Source organism: Schistocerca americana, chromosome 4, assembly GCF_021461395.2.
Source record: "Schistocerca americana isolate TAMUIC-IGC-003095 chromosome 4, iqSchAmer2.1, whole genome shotgun sequence".
In the NCBI taxonomy this organism is placed as follows: Eukaryota; Metazoa; Arthropoda; class Insecta; order Orthoptera; family Acrididae; genus Schistocerca; species Schistocerca americana.
The window spans coordinates 539315590-539334047 of NC_060122.1; the positions used below are offsets into that span (position 1 = coordinate 539315590).

General features: G+C 38.2%; 1 protein-coding gene across 4 annotated transcripts in view; it reads right to left on the reverse strand.

The window, feature by feature from the left end:
- LOC124612922 (suppressor APC domain-containing protein 2) overlaps nucleotides 1-18458 on the reverse strand; it is a 117184-nt gene that overhangs the window by 23178 nt on the left and 75548 nt on the right. For all 4 annotated transcript variants that reach the window (XM_047141414.1, XM_047141416.1, XM_047141418.1 and 1 more), the window contains 2 exons: nucleotides 16064-16210; nucleotides 376-579 (listed from right to left, as the gene is read on the reverse strand). In XM_047141414.1, coding sequence (XP_046997370.1) covers nucleotides 376-579; nucleotides 16064-16210 — 351 coding nt within the window. The remainder of the gene's footprint in view (nucleotides 1-375; nucleotides 580-16063; nucleotides 16211-18458) is intronic.

Consider the following 18458-nt stretch of genomic DNA (forward strand, 5'->3'; position numbering starts at 1 on the left):
GGTTTCAGTTGTCTGACGCTGCAGACGTGTGTGCAAGTTGCATTTGTGTGAGTGGGTGTGTGTGTGCGCGGTTGTATGTGTTTCTATTGCCAACAAAGGCCTTAATGGTCGAAAGCTATAACTGTGTGAATCTTTTTGTTGTGCCAATCGCGACTCAGCATATCCGCTATACAGTGAGTGGCAACTTTCCTTCTCTAATATTGTTACATTCCATCCTGGATTTTCCATTGTTTGAAAATCCACTTGGTGTTGGAGATCCAAATATTTTGGGATGGATGCCTTGTTTACAAATGCCCCCACTGGTTTGAATTTCTCTGTTTGTATTTAAACTCAATTTAGTAGGACTGGAGTAGAACTAATTGTTGACTAGCTTACCTCAGTCAGAAGATGGTTTTGTTGTTTAAGTCGAGCCAGAATATCATGAGAGGGTGGGCTTGTATGATGAACTGCCAAATTCATATGAAGTGGAAGTCCACCACGTTCCCAGCTCTCTGTCAAAGTAGCCAGATGCCTATTGACTTCCAAGACACGAGCACGTTGAAGTTCTAAACGTTCCTGCTGGGCTTCTGTCCACTGTTCCTGTAGTTGTAAAATAAAAAAAATACAAAAAATGCTTTACATTTTCCCATGACTGTTTAAGTACTAGAACCAAAAGTGTATATTTTGAATTAAGGACATTAATTTCTGAGGCTGTGAATCGTGGAATTACAGAAAAGAACAATGTGTGAAATACTATATAGTTACAAAAGAGGGGGGGAGAGGGGGGGGGGGAGGGGGAGAGAGGGGGAGAGAGAGAGAGAGAGAGAGAGAGAGAGAGAGAGAGTGTGCACTTGTGTTTCTGAATGGAGAACTCTGCACTACAGAGAAGAAATTATTGAAAGACTGATTTAACTGATATTATTGCAAAATTAAAACTGCACGTTCTCTCCCTGTATGTCAAATATGAGATCTGAAAATGGTGATGAAGTCAACATTGAGATGATAATAATAATAATTATTATTATTTTAACTCTGGTGAAACACTGTAAATACAAATGTCGAACTGTACATTTACACATATATCTGTACAGGTCCTGACAGAAAAGAAAAATACAAGCAATGAGAACATTAGAAAAAGATGAAGAAAACAATACAATTTTCAACTGTGGTAACAACTCTTTGTCCACTTTTTGGAGCAAACTAGTACTGCTGATTTTATCCTTCGCTTTGAGAAACTCGCAACATTACTCAACAAATTTGTGCACAGACACCTTAGCTCAGTACAACAGTTACCATGGAATGAAATGTGGTATTCTCTGATTCAACATAAGCTTAAAGAGTGGTGCAAGTGTTAGGACTACTAACGCCAATATATGGTGGGACAATATGGTGGACAATAGATCACTTGTAGTAGATGATTTTTTTGTTAAGGAACATGTCTTTTATGCTCACTGTTTGTAAGTAAAGTGTATGAGTAAGGCACATTGGTCATGGTTCACAACACAATAAAGCCAACTCTTAATTAAGTATCATTCTACTTTTAAGGCTCAAGGGTTCCAAAACACAAGATGTGTCCATGTTAAGTTTGGATCCAACACATATTATGAATTGTTCAAGCTCTATCATAATCATGTGCCATATCTATAAGCACACGTTTTCTGTGACATTTGCTAACACAAGTGTAACCAAACATGTACTACTTTCAGATGTCACAGACATAGAACCACTCATTTTTGCACTTTATTTGGAATCTGTGTAGTGTTTTCTTCACCAAACTGCAAATGATGCTACCTTCTACACAAATTTATAATTCAGAGCTGAAGACCAATTTACATGTGCTATTTATATCGGCAGTACAGATAGTAATATTTGGGAATACAGAACACACGTGCCACTGATGTTAGATCTTAATGACTAGGGTTTCCTGTAAACATTTGGGCTGGAATGGTTGGTAATGTCTTCCAGAGCTGTACATCTTCCAGTGCATTTAATAGATCAGTTGACAATCAGTTTAGACATACCTCACGTATAAATCTGTATCATCTGCACACTGTATGACTTGTTATGTGCAACCTACGGCTGAAAAATGATGGAGCCCCAAACATTTAAGTATTGAAGCTATCTGCTAACTGTGACTTTGAGACACATTGGATGGATCATGCAGGACATGTTATGTGCTCAGTACATCAGTGTATTTACCTGATTTAATGACTCCCTTCTTTTTGTTTATTTGAGGGTGCAGGAGAAAGCATCTCAATAGTGAGGTGTAAATGTTCAAATTGACGCCACAGCTTAGTTTCTTGCCAAAATCAGTTATTTATTTTACAGCTTAATCCATAATGCTACCATTGTTGACATAGTTGGTTGATCATTGTAACAAAGTTCTCAAACATGTAATGAGCCTCAGGGCACTGTTTTAAAACCTACTGTAAATGTTTTAATATATCTTTCATAAAATGTAATTTGAGGTATTGCTGTATCTATTTTCAGAATCTTATGGATGTCTTACACATGTATCTCACAAATTATGATTTAAAAGAATTCTTTTCCTTGACAAAAAATGATCCTGTGTGTGTGATCTATAATTTATCAACCAGCACACATACTAGAATTATCAGATAATGTTAACATAAGTTTCAGATTTTTCACTGAAGGAAAATAATATCAGTAGATTACTGTACGAAATGTGTCCCAAAGTCATATGTATTTCCACTGGTGTCCTGAAAAGCTGCTCATCTTAAACAAAGATTAATGTAAAATAGTGTGCATGAACATGTGAAAGATCCCAATAGTGCCAGATTGTGGCAAATTTGGTAACATTCTGGAGGCAGTTACATAGGTGGAAACTCTATGGGGTAAAAAGAGTGTGATGAAAGGAATGAATGATCTTCTTGATAAATATGACACTAAGTTAGCACACAGCAATTTGATGTCAAAATAAACACCATATAATGCATCTAATATTGCTTATTAACCTATTTAATGTCATTGACTCAGGAAATGTATGAGCAGGGTTGATGGACAAGTAAATTATGATGATGATTGAATCTCTTACGTTTGAGGACTAGGTAATTTGTCCATTAGGAATGAAGATAGGAAATTGGCATATATATATATATATATATATATATATATATATATATATATATATATATATATATATATATATATATATAAAAAACAAAGATGATGTGACTTACCAAATGAAAGTGCTGGCAGGTCGACAGACACACAAACAAACACAAACATACACACAAAATTCAAGCTTTCGCAACAAACTGTTGCCTCATCAGGAAAGAGGGAAGGAGAGGGGAAGACGAAAGGAAGTGGGTTTTAAAGGAGAGGGTAAGGAGTCATTCCAATCCCGGGAGCGGAAAGACTTACCTTAGGGGGAAAAAAGGACAGGTATACACTCGCACACACGCACATATCCATCCACACATACAGACACAAGCCAATATATATATAACACAAGCAGACAAAATGGTCTTTAAATATGTCTGCTTGTGTCTGTATGTGTGGATGGATATGTGCGTGTGTGCGAGTGTATACCTGTCCTTTTTTCCCCCTAAGGTAAGTCTTTCCGCTCCCGGGATTGGAATGACTCCTTACCCTCTCCCTTAAAACCCACTTCCTTTCGTCTTCCCCTCTCCTTCCCTCTTTCCTGATGAGGCAACAGTTTGTTGCGAAAGCTTGAATTTTGTGTGTGTGTTTGTGTTTGTTTGTGTGTCTATCGACCTGCCAGCGCTTTTGTTCGGTAAGTCACCTCATCTTTGTTTTTATATATAATTTTTCCCACGTGGAATGTTTCCTTCCATTATATATATATATATATATATATATATATATATATATATATAATAGAGGGAAACATTCCACGTGGGAAAAATATATCTAAAAAGAAAGATGATGAAACTTACCAAACAAAAGCGCTGGCAGGTCGATAGACACACAAACAAACACAAACACAATTTTGTGTGTATGTTTGTGTTTGTTTGTGTGCCTATCGACCTGCCAGCGCTTTTGTTTGGTAAGTTTCATCATCTTTATATATATATATATATATATATATATATATATATATATAAAAAACACAAAGATGTAGTGACTTACCAAATGAAAGTGCTGGCAGGTCGACAGGCACACAAACAAACACAAACATACACACAAAATTCAAGCTTTCGCAACAAACTGTTGCCTCATCAGGAAAGAGGAGAGGGAAAGACGAAAGGATGTGGGTTTTAAGGGAGAGGGTAAGGAGTCATTCCAATCCCGGGAGCGGAAAGACTTACCTTAGGGGGAAAAAAGGACGGGTATACACTCGCACACACACACACACACTCTGCCCAAACTCTTTGTCTTTAAATATGTCTGCTTGTGTCTGTATATGTGTGGATGGATATGTGTGTGTGTGTGTGTGTGTGTGTGTGTGTGTGTGTGTGTGTGTGTGTGCGCGAGTGTATACCCGTCCTTTTTTCCCCCTAAGGTAAGTCTTTCCGCTCCCGGGATTGGAATGACTCCTTACCCTCTCCCTTAAAACCCACATCCTTTCGTCTTTCCCTCTCCTTCCCTCTTTCCTGATGAGGCAACAGTTTGTTGCGAAAGCTTGAATTTTGTGTGTATGTTTGTGTTTGTTTGTGTGCCTGTCGACCTGCCAGCACTTTCATTTGGTAAGTCACTACATCTTTGTTTTTAGATATATTTTTCCTACGTGGAATGTTTCCCTCTATTATAACCATATATATATATATATATATATATATATATATATAACACGCTGTGACTTACCAAGCGAGAAAGTGCTGGTAGATAGACACAATAAAAAACACACAAACACACACACAAATTTCAAGCTTTCGCAACCCATGGTTGCTTCATCAGGAAAGAGGGAAGGAGAGGGAAAGACAAAAGGATGTGGGTTTTAAGGGAGAGGGTAAGGAGTCATTCCAATCCCGGGAGTGGAAAGACTTACCTTACCGCATGTGCAGATGGATGTGTGTGTGTGTGTGTGTGTGTGTGTGTGTGTGTGTGTGTGTGTGTGTGCGCGCGAGTGTATACCTGTCCCTTTTTCCCCCCTAAGGTAAGTCTTTCCGTTCCCGGGATTAGAATGACTCCTTACCCTCTCCCTTAAAACCCACTTCCTTTCGTCTTTTCCTCTCCTTCCCTCTTTCCTGATGAGGCAACAGTTTGTTGCGAAAGCTTGAGTTTTGTGTGTATGCATGTGTCTGTTTGTGTTTCTATCGACCTGCCAGCGCTTTCGTAGGGTAAAAAACAAAGATGATGAGACTTACCAAACAAAAGCACTGGCAGGTCGATAGACACACAAACATACACACAAACTTCAAGCTTTCGCAACCAACGGTTGCTTCGTCAGGAAAGACGGAAGGAGAGGGAAAGACAAAAGGATGTGGGTTTTAAGGGAGAGGGTAAGGAGTCATTCCAATCCCGGGAGCGGAAAGACTTACCTTAGGGGGAAAAAAGGACGGGTATACACTCGCACACACACACATATCCATCCGCACATACACAGACACAAGCAGACATTTGTAAAGGCCTTTGCGATGAGTGTAATTTGGTCTTGGGAGTGGCTGGAGAGTACGCTATACTGAATGCCTGTATAACAGATCTCCATATCATAGCCACTGGCTACAGATCAGGGTGGTTAGTGGGGACATCTACAAATGATTTTGAAGTAGTGAAACAACTGGCAGAACTACAATTTCCTTGTCCTCCCATAGATTTCTCAATACTACCCATTCTCCCTCGGAGATGTTTGATCTTAGCATTGGCAACTTGCTAAGTACTCTCCAGGTTTTGCGCTGAACCTCTTCCACTGCTTCTGGCGGTAGAGAGCTACGATATGCTCCACAGTCCTGATGTAATCTGCTATTTGTAGCATTTTTGGAGTGGGCATGAAATGTAGCCCTTTAGCAAGGATCTTCACTGTATCTTCATTCAAACGTTTGTCAGTGAGATTAGTTACAGTACAGCTCTCTGCATCTTGGCTTGGCTTTTGTGTAAGTGATCAAAATTTGCTTTCTGGCAACAACTGCATTGATTCTGCTTGTGACCATGTCACATTGTCAACCCAATCCCAAGAACCTGTAGAGAGTTTAGTGTGTATGTAAAGAGAGTGATGAAAATCATCAAACTGAACAGGTGACACAGTCAAAATTGAGAACCTGAGGAACAGGTCAAGACTGAGACCAAGGAAGAGCAGCCAAAAATTGCTTATCTACCTTAAGCTGGCCCAATATGCGGAAGGACTGATAGGCCCTATGGAAACATGGCATCTATTTTATTTCGCTCTCTTCAACTAAGATAAAAAATATTATTTGTAATGTCAACAATGATCTAGGTCTCCGAAGGCTGGGTGTGTATCACATTCCACATGAATGTGGCATGTCTTACATGAGGCAGACTATCAAAACAGTTGAGGTGAGATGCAAGAAACATCGGCAACATACTTGACTAAAATAACCAAGTAAACCAGCTGCTACAATAAGACCAATATCATGGTACAATTGTCCATTTTTTGAGACAGTATAGTTGAGGAGTCTATTGAAATTAAGCTGTCAGAAAACCTAATTAATAGGGACAATAGTTTCAATTTAAGTAACACTTGGGGTCAGGCACTTGATTGATTAAAATCTCACTGGCCATCACATATACCAGAGTTGGAAGGTGCTGAGAAAATTTGCATTTCATGAAATTTCAGTGAGAGTTCTGAAAAACAAAAGAGCATCAAACGACATAGTGGGTGTCGGGAATTTAACTCAGCTATAAACAACTGCACGAGACCAACAATAGTTCACAGTCTTGCTGGAGTTCAGGCAGTGAGACACATAGCAGCAAAACTCACAGACCTGAACAAGGCGGCTGGATTGGTCGTCAAGATATTGAGCACACAATGGAAACAAGAACACTGGATGCACACTATTAAAAAACCTATCATGCTTCGACTATAGTTGGTGCCTAAACAAAAGTGTCAATCACCATAACATGAGTACTAAGTGTATCTTGTCAGTATATGAAGGCTGGTGTGAGTATGACAGTTGGTGTAGTCTCCCACTGGTTTTACAAGCTAACATTCACGTCGTGTCACAAAAGCAGACCATGTTAACAGTCATGCTCTGATAAGCCTTCTGGTACTGACTGACAACTTACACTTATTAATGACGTAATGGTGGTTAACAATATACATAGGTATCTGTTATAGTGTAAACAAAGCAGTATATTATTATTTTTAATATTTTTTTATAAAAAATATGTTTTTTAAAATGGTGTTAGGATGTTTTCACATCACTGAAAGGCAATTTTCCTGTTTGTTTTCATTGATATGAAGATGGTTACTATTCAACCAAAACCAGTTATCATCTAATAACTTTTCCTTTGTGGGGGACCACAGTCATGCGTCTGAAAGAAATTTCCACAATTTGACAGCAAATTATTAATAATTTATTTCACACCATCATAATTTTGGTTTTATAGCCATTAATAAAATGTATACATCATACAATGCACTGCATGATGTGAGGATCAAAAAGGCATTACTTAATTTAAGAACCGTATGTCCATGTCACAAAATGTTCAGCATGCCTAAATGACATAACATTTTCAAAATAACATATACCTTGCCTTATAAACCAGTTGTCATGTTACAGGGGATGGGTACATGTCAGATACATAATAAGTTTGAAATTGTGTACAGTGAATAAACACACTGTTAATGTGCCTCTGACAGTCTATACATTGCTGTGACCTACATTCACCACATCCATACATCAACTGGCATTACAATTTGTCAACATAAGGGCAAAGGTTGTTACAAAGTAACACCACTGTGTAGCCGCATGACCTTTAGACCGGCAAAAGCATTACCGAGGAAAGTAAAAGGGATTATTTAGTTGGCTAAGTGCTTAACCATAACCTTATAATACAAGCTCATAACAGCCTCCTATAGAGACACAATGCAATACTCCATTCTCAAAGTGTAAATATAAACATTTTTGCATGCACAACAAAATATGATACAAAAAATAATAGCACACATGTTGTATTATAAAATAGTAATCATCTGATTCCTGGTGACTTACATAAAAAAGCATACATATGCAGCAATTAGCAAGACCCATGTGAAATGCAGACACACCACAAAATTCTTGTCCACAACAAAACATAGGAGAGGGAGGAAGAATTGTACAGGAGAAAGGGCATTGGGTGCCAGGGGGACTGTAGGGGAGAAAGGGAGGAACAGACAATAGATGGTAGAATGATGGATATGGGATTGAGGGGTGACAGCAGGAGGGGGTTGTAAGGAGAAAGGTGGTTAGACCAATGATGATACATTGGTAAATGTGGGAGTTGGGGGACGTGGGGGATGAGGTGGAGGGTGGTTAGGGGAGGACTGGGGTGAATGGGAGGGTTCAGAGGGGGATGTGCAGCAGATAGGGTTGGAGGAGAAAGAATAGACGAACAATTGTATATTAAACAATGGGAACTCCAGGTAGGAATAACAACAATATACGGAATAAGAGAGATTGCCACTCACCATAAAAATGGTCCATCCTTATGCTGAGTAGCAATCTATCCTATTCCTTATTTGTTAAAAATGGTAGAGTGGTGTGCTATATTATGTACCTAATCATACACTGCAGCACAGCATGAATATTCATCTACTTCATATTAATTCAGTCTTACATCATACACATGGGTTCTGTATATATATTTTTTGAGGTGACAAACTGATGTATTTCTTTTACATATAATGATATAAGAAATCTATCAAAAAATATTAAGAGCTACTAAACATTAACATTATTATATAGTACTGAAAGGTTATATAATATATATGATTACATTATAGAGCTAGTACACAAACTAACTTAACACATGTGGTTCTGCTAAAATCAAGTATACACTCACAGGTTCAGTAATGTGATTACATACACAATACGGATCAAAGATTCAAAACGGGTAGTGTTTATAGCCCAGTAGTTTCATAACAGAAACATTGAGGGGATTGGGAGGGGGTTGGAATTGGAGGTGGGAGAAAGGGGAGGTGAGGAAGGAAGTGGACTGGAGATGATAAACTGGTATATATGGGCACAGACGGGTATTGCATTATTTCTGGTTCCACACGACGGCTGCAGTGCAAGCATACAAGTGCTTTGCGCCTGAAGAAAGGATGGATCCTACAAATTATTTCTCTTACTTGCTTATGTAGAATTTGTTGCTTATCACCACCATCAGCAGTGACAACTGGCAATGAATGGAATTAAAAATTCACTAAATAACTCGCTATAAGCACATTTAATGCTTGTAGTGGCTATGACATCATAGCATTACACTCAGAACACTACTTAACGCTCTCTGGCTGTCAGGGAATGCATGATGTAGGTACGCAGAATAAGCCTAAATTCGAACCCCATCATTTGTGACTCCAACAATAATCAATATGGTTCTGCTAGTTTCCAGCAAGTCACTGGATTATTGGCATCATTACAAAGAAAATGTGGACTTTGGATTACAAAAAGCTAGTGTTTGTAACCCAGTACATAAAAAGGAAAACACAAGGTCCATGTTGTGTATGTAATGATACCACTGATCCAGAGATTGTTGCTGAAATCTACAAAAACCATATTGATTAAATCAGTATCAATCTACTTACCTCATAATGAGAGTTTATATCATATGGCATCTTCCAAGATTTTTATTATTTTTAATTTTTTAATAATTTTCTACTAATTCTAATACAGTCCTTATTTTACTATTTGCAAAATGAATGTATTAATATGTCATTTTAATTACAGGGCTACAAACACTAGCATGTTGCAATCCAAGGTCCATATTGTCTAAGTAATAACACCATTCAACCAGTGACTATAGGCTGGAATCAAGCAGAGCTGTACAGGATAAGTCAATACTTACATAGAAACTACGTAATGGAAGTATAAGGGGCAGTCAAATGAAAACTGAACAACTGCCACAATTGGACCATGGAATGGCTCCACTCAAAGTAATCTCAACACATTATGGCATTTATTCCACTTGGGGATGAGACGAGCAATTCCTGTTTCGTAGAACATGGTTGGCTGCTGACGGATCCACAGCTGCATCCACTCTTGCACTTCCTCATCCAACTAAAAATGACATCCATATCTATCTTTCTTCAAGTTGTCAAAGATGTGAAAATCACACAGTGAACAATCCAGGCTGTATGGAGGATGTTGCAGTGTTTCCTAACCTAATCGTTGAAGTGTAACCTTCATCTGATTGGCAGTGTGGGGGTGGGCCCTACTGTGCAACTGGATGATTCCAGCTGAAAGCATTCCTGGGCGTTTTGCCTTTATGGTGCATTGCAGTTTCTGCAAAGTGTCACCATAGGGCTGTGCATTGATCATGATTCCATGCTCGAGGAACTTGACAAGCAGAGGACCCTGCAGTCGAAGGAGGTCATTGTGACCTTACATGGTGCCACATTTCAAGCCTGAGGGTAAATGGCAAAGCCAACAGTGGAAACATCCCAGATCTCCCCCACCAAAGGAATCCAAAAATGTTCACACAAGGTCCGGTAAGGTCATGACGACCTTCTTCAACTGCGAGAGCCCTCTGGTTGTTGAGTTCCCTCAGTGTGGAACCTCAAACAATGCCCGGCACTATGAAGATACTTTGCAGGAACTGCAATGCACCGTAAGGCCAAAATGCCCAGGAATGCTGTCAGACAGCCTTATCCTGTTGCACTATACTGCCCACTGCCACACTGCCAATCAGATGAAGGCTACACTTCAGCAATTTGGTTGGGAAACACTGCAACATCTTCTATACATCCTGGATCATTCACTGTGTGATTTTCACATCTTTGGCAACTTGAAGAAAGACATGCATGAATGTTGGTTTCAGTTGGATGAAGAAGAGGAGGAGTTCATGTGGTTGTGGATCTGTCAGTGGCTAACTGCATGCTGAGAAACAAAAACTGATTGTCTCAGCTTCCAGTGGGATAAATGTCTTAACGCATGTGGTGATTACCTTTGAATGGAATCATTCCATGGTACCACTGCAGCAGGTGTTTGGTTTTCATTTGACTGCCCCTCATATATGTCCTAAAGGGCCTTCCAATATTTTTATTAATTTTTAATAACTGCCAAATAATTTTAATAGAATTCTTATTTTACCATCTGTAAAATGAATGTACTGGTACGACATTTCAAGAATGCTTACAACAAGTTATGTATGCTTCATATCTTCACATTACATAATTATTAAGATCAGTTTAACATGAAGTTATATGAATATTTTGGCACTACTGCAATATATGGTCACGTACACAGTGTAGCATACTAATGTATTATCTAACGTTCATCTTCTTTCTCACCCCCCTGGCCCCCTCCCCAATCTCTTCCACCACTTCCAAATTCCTCAGTTTTTCTTTTATTAAACTACTGGGCTGTAAACACTACCTAGTTGTAATCTTAAGTCCATATTGCGCATGTAATGACTTTACTGAACCTGTGACTGTATGCTTGATTTTAGCAGGGCCACATAAGTCTCAACGTACTACATCTATAAGATAAGAAAATAGCTTATATAACCTTTCAACAATATATAGTAATTTTAATGTTCAATAGTTCTTAATACTTTTTGATAGATTTCTTATTTAATTATTTGTAAAGTGAATATATCGATTGCACACACAGAAAAAGAAAACGTGTATGCTTTAGATCTTCACATGCTGTAATTAGTAAGACTATATTAATATGAAATTAAGAAATATTCACGTAATGCTGCAATGTATGATTAGCTACATAATATAGTATACCAATATACTATTATCTCTATTTCTCCCCCTCCACCTTCCCTACTCCCCCCCTCCCTCCCAATCCTCTCCCCACACCACCCTTCATCCCACTCCCCCACTTACTTACCATTTTACCATATTTTGTCTACTCCCTCTGTCTCTCCTAAAACCCGCTTCTCTGCCATCCACCCCCGTTCCCTCTACAATTCCCACCCCTGCTAAGCGTCATGACATGAACCAAGTGTCTCCATCATGGGTGGTTACCAGCTTCTCTTAAAGCCTGCTGAAGAGGTAGATTGGAGGTCTTGATTTGGTCATTGGTCTCCTCCTTGCTCTCACGCAAGCGATCTTTTCTTCAATGATTATTTTCTTTAAATTTTCTCCTTCTCTTCTCACAATATGGCAAAAAAACTGGAGAATTTTTGGCTGATGTGACAAGAAAGGTACAAGTTGCTAAATAAGGACACGCTAGTTCTTCTTTTGGTTCATTTTATGTTCAGCAACCTGTACTAGTACTAAAGTTAAAACACATCACTATGCTGCGTGCCTTGGAAGTCTAGGTTTCATCACCAGAAAAAGATGCTGGATCTTTGTGCTGTTCATTATCGCTCTGTTGTTCCAGATCTTGGTGAGCCTCTTCATAGCCAACTGCCCTGTCTTCTTATCTCATCTTCACAACTTCCTAGGTCACAGATGGCTGGCCCAAGACAGGCGAAAGAATGCAGAACTTCCAGTTCCTTTAATCGACCTGCGAGTTGTACCTGTGCTCCTCAATCAATTATCATGAGTCTGAACTTTCTTAGATTGATGTCTAAGACATATGCAGGACTAATGATCTTTACTTTTGTTAGTAGCTCAGTAAGTTCATCTTCAATGCTGGCTGAAAGCATGGTGTCATCAGTACATCAGAGGTTGTTAATAGTTGTTGCATGAATTGGGATGCCTTCAGTCCAACCATCAAAGGCATTCCTAATGAGATGTTCTGCATAGATGTTGTACAATTGAGGGTAGGACACAAATCTGTCCGACACCTTTTGATATATTGAAGAAATCAGACATTCCAGCACTTGTGTTCAGAGCTGTGGGGTGACTATCATATATACTTCTGATTAGTGCTATCAAGTGTGGTGGGAACTGAATTCTGCAAGCACCCGCCACAACTATTCCCAGACGACACAGTCAAAGGATTTACTCTTGCCATGAAAGCAGAGGAAAACACTAACACAGAACTCTTGTGATTTCTCAATTATTTGTTGTTATGTGAGGCTCAATGCATGGCTTGAAATGGCAGTTCACAATGTAGAGCAAAATTCTACTTGCGTGAGATATGAGTGCAACAGTTTGGTATTTGAGGCAGTTTCTAACTGACCATTTATGGAGAACACAAAGAATAAGATGTCTGAACAAAACAAATTATATTTTGTCATTTGGTGTTGACAGTTTTTAAAAGACTAGTTACGAAATTTTGATTTAAGAACCCAGAGTTACTTGAAAGTAAGAAAATCACAACACAACAAACAAATTATTTCTGCACTTGACTCATACAGCACCCTCTGGTAACTGTTTCATATAATATCTAGATTAGTGAAAGAAGTAGCTCTAAGTACTTATAATAGTCTTGAAAAAAATTAAACCAATGTGCCAAATGTACAGACGAAAATAACTTTTGCATGATGTGTCACTGCCAAGTAACATAGCTCAACTAACTAACTTGACTATACATAAAAATAAATGCTGTGGTATAGTACAAAAAATAACTGAAAGAAATACACAGTGAGATAAATAGAAATGACTTTTATTCAAAGACAATAATTACAGTGAAGTCACCACAATTTATGATTGACCCCTGGAAATTACAGAAGATGGGACATGGTTCTTAATAGGGTGTGTAATCACCACAGATGGTAATGAATACTCTGCAATGTGCTCCCATGCTGGCCACTTGGTTGGTAAGGAGTTCTTGTGGTAGGGCATTCCATCCATCCACCAGTGCGGTTGATAACTGTGACCACAGTATGCTCACTGGTCAACATGTTTGCAACATTGTACTCCTTCCCCACATATGTCTTTTCACAGTTGCATTTAATCCTGACTTGTTGCTAACCGCACTCGTGGAGGACTAGAACACCCTATCACAAGAACTTCTTACCAACCAGCAGCAAAAATGGAATTTTGTTGGACAGAACGCAATGCCCTGTCGAAGAACTGTTGTGTACTTAAGCAAGAAGTACTCAACAAGTACTACAAGAGGACACCACCAGATAAGCACAACCACTCGCCTTGTGTCTCTCCATTCTGTGCAGCAGTCTCCATATGGTGCCCACAATCCCAGACTTCTTTCTGCTCATTGCCACTTCCTTGCTCCATGCCACTTCCTCCAGAGCATCATGTATGTTTGCTGATAGTGTGGAGAGGCAATAGGGAACACTGTCAACTTTGGCCTACTTTGCTTTCAACTCGCACTGGTGGACATGGGTATCCTTCTGCTGACAGTCTTGAAACACTTTGTGTTGCAGGCAATCAGTTAGTTCCACACCAACAATCACACAGTTAACTTCAGTTCCTACCCTTAGATCAGACAGTACTCTGAAGATTACCTTTTGTCACAGAACTACGAATAGAAACAGGATGTCTAGAAATGTTACTATTAGCAGTGATACTTAAAATATCATAGACTATCAAGACACAGCAAAGTTAGTTAGATATGACTGTATAATATTTAGGACTTCAAGTCCCACGCGTCAAAGTGTATCAAGTTAAGTAATTTGTTACATACTTTTAATAAATGTTATTTATTCTTTCTTATTGCATTGCTACTTCATTGTTATAATGCCATCCTGTCACAGCAAGTGTTTAGTTAATAATCATAGCATGCAATGACTTATGACCATCATCAAGGGGCTGTAGCAGGGAAACATTTTTCTGCTGCCACAGATGTTTGGGCTGAATTAAGGGTAGCTTTCAGTTACTACATTCACAACAAAAACCATCCTACCTTTTGTAATGTCCTTGGGACCATCATAACTCACGGTGACTTCTGTTTAATCATTGTCTCACTGTGTATGTCTTTCAATGACCTTCTATACTATACAATACTGTAACAGTTCTTTCTATGTATTGTCCAAGTTTCATCGAGCTATGTTCCTTGGCAATGACACATCATGTGAAAGTCACTTTTGTCCTTAAGTTTTGCACATCAATGTATATTGAGGTATGAATAAAAAACACATTCTTTAAAGGAGAGGTGTACAAATTGCATTTAATATGCTTAATGGCAACAGCATGTTATTGCTATGACAAGAGCATATATTTTCAGTCAATGCAAAGGACATTAAAAAACAGTACAATCAGAATGATTACGTTAAGAGCAACTTTCTCTCTAAGAACTCAGTACTTCCCAAATAGTGCCCCAAAAGTTTGCAGCTATGCTAGACAAGTCTGTGTTTTTAGGGAAGAGCTATGTAATGCATAAGGTTTGTTTGCTTCCACACTACTAAATGGCTGGACCCAATCCTTGTCTGCCACGTGAACTATCATCACTAATATTTCTCACTTCAGTTTCCCCCTAAAGTGATACAATTGTAGAGTATGAATCTTCAACTCAACTTACTTTCCTAAATTACTTTCACTAATTTGGTATTTTTGTTTTGTAAAAATCTGTACAGTTTTCTAAGCTCTAGGATCCGTTGCATCAGTCTTTCTTTTAAACTCTGCAAAGTCCTTAGATGATACTTTCTTCTGCAGTCCATCTTGCTCATCAGTTACCCCGCATATTTTGTCATCTTCTACCTGAATGCATTTTATATTAATTGAATGTGTGTGTGTGCTGCAACTGGTCCAGGAACAATAAACTGCAACACACAATACTAAGAACTTTTATTTGTGTAATTTTAAACCGCCCTGTTTCTGAAAACTGTAATAACTTACTGAAGAACTAATCATGAGACCTCATCTCAAAATATTAATACTAAGGAAATTCTGTTAAGTTCTCTATGAAACTGACAATAATAACATCTGCATGTCCAAGGTAACAGATGGCGGTATTCCAGAAATGAGTCACTGGGTTGTACACAATTAAGCAGAAACAGGTTTTCTCAAGTCAATTCACATATATTTCTCATATGCACACAGAACATAAGGAGAAAGTTCTCTTTTACTCTTAGTATTCTATCCATTCATTTTGTACTTTCAGTTCAAGTAAGAAATTATAGAATAAGATAGGGTATCACAATGTCAAATGAATTTCATGCATTCCAAAACAACAACAAAATAAAGATGAATACAAACCATATGCGAACCCATACGACCAAGGTATTTCATCTTCTCTTGGACGACAGCAACCTGTTTGAGGTACCAGTCCCTTGCTTTTTCAACAGCTTGCAGTCCTTGCATCAGCACATCTTTTTCCTGCTCTATTTGTTTCATCCTTTTGAGCTACAAACAATAGAATTATAACAGTTATGACAATAACTACTGAGAACTGCGTGCAGAGTAGAAACACACCAATGAATGTTTTACCATCATACAAAATCTCTAAGAAACATGGCAGCTGAGATAATTAAAACTGGACTTAAAGATCTGTCCCAAAGAAAAATATAATATTTCACCTCCGAGTCCACTTGTTCAGCCACAGGTAACAGTACACAGATAGGGAAAGTAAAATATATTTCTATTATTTATTTAAGAATCCTGTGATGATAAACACAAAAGTGATGAAATCAAGTTATTAGATTTGTAGCTATGAGTTAATACTGTTTTTGTTACACAAACAACAAGCAATTAAAAATTTTTAAAAGTCACAACATTCATGGTTATAGTGATAAACAAATTTATATCAGTTCATATGGAATAAAATGATTTTGCAACAGGTGATTTTAATCTTACATGTTGTGTGTGTTATGAACCGTAAGTGGCATTTCAAAGTTATTTCCAACCGCAGATTCTTACAGAAGAATGGGACATTAAAAGTTTAATGTCGGTCAGGCAGTAACGTAAATGGACATGGGTTACTTGGAGGAAACATTGTAACAATTGTTGTTTAAGGAAGCTGTGGATCGCTTCAGTTATGGAAGTTGGAGATGAATTTGTGTCACTTTCTTATAGAATACAAGTAGGATGTGTTAACCACTGTTCAGCATCACTCAGTAATCACAGCTAAACGAAAACGGCAGGGAACTCATGCTATAGTGTTGAATGTTTAACAGAAGCAAATGGTTTAAAATTTTGCTATAAATAAGAGATACAACTTATAAGAGTGGAACTCAATATGTAATGCAAGATGTTATTTTTCAAGGCCACTTTTGGTTTAAAAAATGTAGTTTTCTTTGTGACGTCCTTAAAGATCTCATGTTTGTTCATAGCTCCCAGTAGATGGCAGTGCTATAACCAGTCTCCAAAATGGTGTCCTTATCTGAGGTGTGTTCCTCCAAGCAAAGAGCAGTTCAATTGACTTCTTTTAACCATAAACCAGACCACCACAAATATTTATACGCTTTTATGTAATGCCTATGACAGCAGACAGTGGATAAAAATAAGGTAAGTTGCTGAGCAAAATATCTGTTGTCAACAGAGCAAGAAGAAGGAAATTTAATCTCCTGTGCACAGCCCAGCAGGACACAGCTGTGATGTATACAATGTTTCAACAGGCAGACATTCTTATTTGAGGAGACCAATGAAAAATAATCAAGCAACTCAGTGCTCAACTTGATATCTCTATTGGTAGTGCTGACACACTTCTCCACCAGTTAGCATATTCCAAAGTTTGCACCCATTCGGTTCATTGAATTCTAACTGAATAGCATACAGAGGAAAAAAGAACACATGGGTCAAATTACTTGCTTGTTATGAGCCTGACAGCAACGATTTCTTGTCAAATATCATCACATGCGATGAAACATGGATTCACCACTTTGAGCCCAAAACAAAAGTAGTAATCCATGGGGCAGTTCACAATATTACACTTGGCTAGTAAAGTCATGGCTACACTTCTCAGGGACTCTGAGGGTATTATTCTGTTTGATGTACTCCTTCATGATCAAACAATCAACTTTGAAATTGGTTGTGAGACTATCAGGAGATTAAAGAAACGATTCCACAAAACACAAAATGTGAATGCACTCTTACTCCATGATAGTGCAAGGCTGCCCATAAGTCTGCTCACACTAAACTTTGGTGGACCTTTCATACCCATCCTCTCTACAGCCTGGATCTCATACCTTCTGACTTTTCTCTTTTTGGTCCACTGAAGGATGGACTCTGAGGGAACCATCACAGCAATGACAGCAAAGTTACTAATGCGGCAAGATCTTGGATGAGAGCAGATCAACAGAGTGGTACAATGACAACGTACAGGTTCTCACATTAAGTTGGTGTATAGCCATTGAACTGAACAGAGATTACATGGCAAAAACGATTTTTATTGCCAAATAATTACAGAACTATAGGGTGTATTTAAATCATGAATAAAACCATCCTGGTATGAAAAAAAAGTGATTCATTACTTACTGAACAAACCTCATAATAATGATTTGTTGTAGATTTCACAGAATCAAGCAAAAGGTTAACTTTCTTATATGTTTAGTTTTGTATCACCCAGAATCTTGTAGATCCATTGCGGATAGATGTTGCAGTTAGATTAATAAGTATTTCATTATCTTCCACAGTTTACAGCTCTAGACCCAAT